Below are 6,000 nucleotides of genomic sequence, written 5' to 3' on the forward strand. Positions count from 1 at the left end.
AGTAAGTAAAGTGTGTGCTGTGCAGGCATGAAAACCTGAGTTTGGATCCCCAGCACCCACAGATAAAGCCAGGCATATGTATCTGTAACTCTAGTGCTGGAAGTGGAAAACGGCTGATGGTGAGGAGGGAAGGACTCCTGGGCTGGACACTCCAGGCAAACAGTCTGTTCCTGGCTAAGTAGGAAACCCTGTCCAAAAGTAAGATGGAGGACAAGAGGAAGACAGCCAAAATCAGCCTCCATCTCCACAAGCACAAACACAGTTGTGCTCTCTCTCTCTCTCCTTCCCTCTCTCTCTTACACACACACACACACACACACACACACACATACAGAGAGAGAGAGAGAGAGAGAGAGAGAGAGAGAGAGAGAGAGAGAGAGAGAGACAGAGAGAGAGAGAGAGAGAGAGAGAGAGAGAGAGAGAGAGAGAGAGAGAGAGAGAGAGAGAGAAGACAAGCACAGGTGCACATACACACAGCCTAACCCTAAAAAGAAGGAATTTCTCATATACCAGGTTTTAGGTTTTAGGCTGGGGGTGGGGCTTATACATTAAAGCATGTTTTAAAGTTCACTTTTTAACATTTGAAGCTCAGTATCTGGACTGAAAAGTCCTCAAAGAGCTCAAGGTTATTCACAGAAGCATAGTCTGTGAAGGAAAGTGGTTCCTACCAATGGGTCCTGTGCACCCAGCGAGGAGTCAGGTCACTTGTCCTTTCAGTGGCCTCCAGTGACCATCACAGTACAGGGGTCAGCAGCCAGCTGTGTGTTACAGAGTGACAGGAGGGGCTACATTAGGAGGGCATCTCCCATAGTCCCTTGTGCTCTGACATCACCACCTTTAGAACCCCGCTTTTAACCTGACTTCTTATGAAATCAGTCCAGGTCCTGACACAAATATAGCAAGTACTTTACAAATTCAAAGCCAGTTTTCCTAAAAATGAAAAACCTTCTATTCTAGAATCTGTTGGGGAATTTCCACTACTCAAAATCCTCAATCACATGCAATCTTAGGCCCTGGTGGTTTTTAATACAATAGCATTAATTTGGTAGCTTTCCAAAATAAACTTCCTGCCTTCTGAACCAATGTGCCCTCCAGAGTTATTGCCTTCCCTTGGGGACAAGTCAGGTTGCTGGTTTGGTTTGTTTATGCTCTCACATTATTTCTCCATATAATAATTTTATAAATGTGTCATATTATAATGCATTATATTAGGATCCCTATTTTCAGAAAAAGTCCTAGAGCCTACAGTTTTGTTTATGTTATTCACAACTGAAAATTAATAATACTCAGAAAATTTCCTCTAAAGATGAGATTTAATAAACAACAACAAAGTATACAGGACCCAAACCCAGTTTCAGGATTAACTTTCATACAAAATCTTGATAATAAGTACTCGTAAATTCATAATAATATTGGGCCTTACATAGAGATTAAAGCTCTTTTATGGTCTAGAAATAATAAATTTCAAAATGATTTTTAGATTACCACTACAATCAGTACCTGACTCAGTGCCAGCAGTAACAATGCCAAAGGAGACACTCCACCAGACAGTCACTCTGTCCTGAAGCAGTAACTTCTAACACTGCCCCAGAAAACACACCACTGAATAGGCAAGGATGTGATGATATAAACCCGTCACTACCGAAAAAATCTGAAAGATACTTCCTACCAACATATCACTTTCAAGCTAAAACTACAGATGAGATTTTGTAACAAAATATGCTTTCGGCATCCCGGAAACTCTTTACCACCTTAGACTATAATTAAAATCCACAGAAACAGTAGCCCAGGATTCACTATTTCAAATGATGATAGTTTTAAGAAAGATATGCAACTTTAAAAATGCAATTAAGTTGAAGGGTAGGATAGTGCACACCTGTAATCACAACACTCAGGAGACTAAGGCAGAAAATTTTTTAGTTCAAGGCCAGACTGGGCTACACAGTGAGCCGTCCTCCCCACCCCAAAGAAAAAGCAATCAGTTGTGCGTGTGTAAATCTTGTTTTGTTAATGAAAGTTAATGGGGCATGGAGTATGCATGCTAAATTATTTATCAACTAGAAAACAACTGATAAATCAAAATAACCAGAGACAAGCAAGTATTACCCAGAATAACTACAGCTCAAGAATATGCGGTGAGGAAAAAAGACACATTAAAGTGACTGGCATGGAAAATTAGAGAATAGGGAGTCAAAGTGACCAAGATTGAAGGATGACAAACAAGGGGAGGACACATGGATAGGACCTTGCATAGAAGAGAGAATATGCTGTCAGTAAAGACCACACCAGTGCTTCACAGACAAGAAAGCTGAGGATGAACCTGAAGTCAAACTGTTCAGGTCAGTCACAACAGGAGAGAGTCCCTTTTAATCCTCCGAATGAGGACAACCAACAAGACCAGTGGTGAGCATACATCAACGTTCCTTTGTTTCAATGTTCAGAGCACCTACTAGATAGACAGCATCTGACGACACACTGTAAAAAGCAGACATCAAAGAAACCTACTCAGACAGTGCAATCTACAGTTAACAGCCTGGAAGACAGAAACTAAAGTAGGTGGTAAAATAGTACAATACGTTGCTGAAGGACAGGTCTGTCCCAGCCTTCACAACTGGCCTATGCAAGGACGTATTTATATTTATATTCCGTTGAGTCCTACTTACACCAAGAATCAGAGTGAGACCAACACAAGTAAAATTATAGAAACAGTTGGATGACCAGTACAATAAAGTAAAGTTTGTCTCAACACCCTGGCGGGGAGGGGGCTACATGTGTGCAGAGTAGGCAAGATCTGCCTAAAGAGGGCCATACAAAGCAAGATTCAACACAAACACTGCTTACTACAGTTCATTAGAAACTATCTGAATAAAGAAAAATAAATGGTCTTCTACAGCCAAAAAGATCAGTCAGATCTATGCTGACCCAGAAGAAAAGTTAAACCAGCACAACTCTAAAAAAACCCATCACACTTCATCAAGACAACACACTTTTAGTAGGAACTACAGACATTCCAAACCCTTTAAACCAACTTCAACAGAGTATGTTCTTTTAGAGAAACAATGGATCCCTTTAATCTCAGCACTCGGGGGGCAAAGACAGACAGATCTCTTGAGAGTTTGAGGCCAGCCTGGTCTACAAAGCGAGTTCCAGGACAGGCTCCAAAGCTGCAGAGAAACCCTGTCTTGAAAAACCAAAACAAAGGGATCCTGAAACAAGCTATAGTGTTCATTTTCTTTGTAAATTCTTCCCAGAAAGGACAAAAATACACTATCTATTAACTATTTAACTGTTCAGACATAATATTTCATCCAAATTCATCTCATCATAGAAGCATTTGAGACCATCAGAGATGAGTGTTTTATCAACTTCAGTTATAAATTTGAAGGGTTTTTTTTTTTTTTGCTTAGCTAAGGAAACAGTTTCTATTTTCCAACAAACTGAAAGTAATCATTTTTGCTTAATTTTTCTTGTAGCTAAACTCAATAGAAATTTAAGTCAACGTTGATGAGATGGCAGTGAGAGCACTTGCTGCTCTTGCAGAAGACCAGGGTTCAGTTCCCAGCACCCACGTCACATCTGCCTGGCCCTCCAGTTTAAGGGAATCTGATATCCCCTTCTGACCTTCTGGTCTCCTGCATGCATGCATGTGGTATACATAAAATCATGCAAGCATAAACACACACAAAAATTTTTAAATAGTACTCAATTTATCAATCTACTGGGTGAAAGAAACTGTGTGATGCATGAAGCACTATAAAAGATTATTTTGTAGAGTGTACGAAGGCGAATTCATAAGAAAATTTATTTGCTCTCTGAATAAAAACAAAACACAAAGTACAACGTTAGAGTGACGAGACAGACATCCAGACTTTACCTGTAGTCCTTCGTAGACTAACGAAACTTGAGCTAAAATACACTAGTAGAAATAGCATAGTCTGCCCTGCCTGTACATTAGAATCACCTGTGACTGTCTCCATTAAGCTAAAACTATGCTAAAACGTTCCTATAATGAAGCGATTCTCTAAAGTTAAAGAGAGTTCCAAACAAACACCACATAGAATGCACAGTACGTTGGTAATATCACTGATGTTTAAGCTAAGACACTGGCTCTGTGAGGCTGTGTCCCAAGCATACTTGTCCCAGAGTGTCCCCAAACGCCACTTGTCTGGTGACATGGTGGCCCCCAAACTCAGTGACAAGGAGGACAGAAGAGTGAAAATACCAAGCCCTTGACAACAGACCTCCTGTTAAAGTTAAAACGCTGTATCCTCAAACACAACTGGAGCAACCTCGACGAGCGGAAAGTGGATAGGGATGAGAAGGGTAGAGGCCATAGAGAAACTGCCGAGGAGCCAAGGCTCGGCCGGGCTCTCCATCCCCGCACCGGCTGTCCGCGGCTTCCCCCTCTTCAAGGCTCCGGCCTCTCCGTCCCCGCACAACTCTGCCCCTTCCATCTCTCCAGCGGCCCCTGCCCCTCCGCCGGCCTCCGCTGGCCTCTCCTCTCCTTCCGCCCGCCCGCCCCGGCCTCCGTCCCCACCTGGACAGTGAGTCTTCGCTGGGTGGCCGTGCCGCCGGGGGCTGCGCGCCGAGACTCTCGCAGCTCGAGCTCTTCTCCATGGCGCGAGAACAGGAGGCCGCCGCACCCTCTGCGGCAGCGGGCGAGAGATGCACAGGGAGGAGCGTACAGGGCCTCGGCAGCGGTCAGCCTAGCACCAGCCACAGTGCGGGACCGGAAGCGGCCATGTTCCCCCAGCCTGCACCGCGCGCGGGGGCTCTTGGGAGCCGGGACCCCTGGCCCTGCTGAGCCGGGCCCTGCGCATGCGCCCTGGCAGCCCAGCGCAAGGTTTGCGTGAGGAGAGGGAGTCGGCCAGCCGGGTGGAGACTTTGAGCTGACAGGAAAATTTTCAGAGGGAAGGGAACGCCCGTATATCATAGAGAAGACGCAAGGATGCGAAGCCTTGGAAGCGGTGGAGTCGAGAAAAGTAGAAGAACGTGGGCAGACTGGGATGAGGGGGTGAGGAGGAAGGAGAGACCTGGGGAGATCCAGGGCTAAGAGTTTTGAAGAATGAGGTTAGAGATAGCAAAAGGTACAGCATACTTGAGAATCCGTTGTGAAGCAAAGGAGACTCAGATTCCACTGCCTCCTGTTGCATTTACACCAGCTTCCTTCTATGTGAGTGAGTTGTAGACGTAAACCGCCTAGAACAAAGCTTGTCTAAGACGGAGCACGCATATAAACAATCTAACAAATTTAATACGAGCGAAAGCTAAAGGATCACAGACCAGTAACAAATGGTTGGTAGGAGAAAGGTACCACCAGCTGCTCCCCACCCCCACCCCAAGTGGGGAAGCGGAGGGAAAACGCCGAAAATTACATTTCTTTCCACCTCTGACCATCATTATACAGAGGAGAATGGGGATGGAGTTGAAGTTTTCAGATCCCTTGTGACAAGAGTGTGGGTCAGTGTGGCTTGGGAGTGGGTCTGTGACTGACAGGCACGTGGACAGCAAGGAAGAGAGAGTGGGGGAGACTGGGAGATTCTCAAAAAGAACTAGACACAAACACTGCTGGATGCAGTGTTTGAAACAGAGGACTTTCCTCTCCAGATCCCGTGCTCCTTCAGATTCCCCTGCAAAGCAGGAAGGGAGTGTGGAGATGGAGTTTGATAAGGGAGCAGGATCTGGGTAAAGGGGACTGTGGATGCCAGTGACTTTCTGTTACTCAGGATACAAGATGGGAAATATTAGAGGAAGGTTTCTACCTGACTCCGCTTTAGTCTCTCACACATATGGAGAGTCAAATTAAGGCAAAAAATATTTTTATAAATTAGAGAATCTTTTAAAAATTACTTGCTAGGATAAATATAACTGTGCTGATGCAAATTAGATTTAATTTAATACAATTACTTGATTTTTTTAAAGAAAATTTTAATTTTTAAAAGCAAGGAAATAATTTGTGGGTTAGTTTTCCATTACTGTGACAGTCTGCCTAATGAAAGA

At 44.1% G+C, this 6,000-nt stretch overlaps 1 protein-coding gene across 4 annotated transcripts in view; it reads right to left on the reverse strand.

Moving 5' to 3' along the window:
- Mtmr2 (myotubularin related protein 2) overlaps positions 1-4,830 on the reverse strand; it is a 56,585-nt gene extending 51,755 nt beyond the window's left edge. For 2 of the 4 annotated variants that reach the window (XM_075966813.1, XM_075966814.1), the window contains exon 1: positions 4,538-4,820. In XM_075966813.1, coding sequence (XP_075822928.1) covers positions 4,538-4,617 — 80 coding nt within the window. In that variant the 5' untranslated portion in view covers positions 4,618-4,820. Of the gene's footprint in view, positions 1-4,241; positions 4,501-4,537 lie in introns of those variants that run through there. The other 2 variants (XM_075966812.1, XM_075966818.1) reach the window with 2 other exon arrangements.
- Between the last annotated feature and the right edge of the window lie 1,170 nt (positions 4,831-6,000).

Source organism: Microtus pennsylvanicus, chromosome 3 (assembly GCF_037038515.1).
Source record: "Microtus pennsylvanicus isolate mMicPen1 chromosome 3, mMicPen1.hap1, whole genome shotgun sequence".
Taxonomy (NCBI): domain Eukaryota; kingdom Metazoa; phylum Chordata; class Mammalia; order Rodentia; family Cricetidae; genus Microtus; species Microtus pennsylvanicus.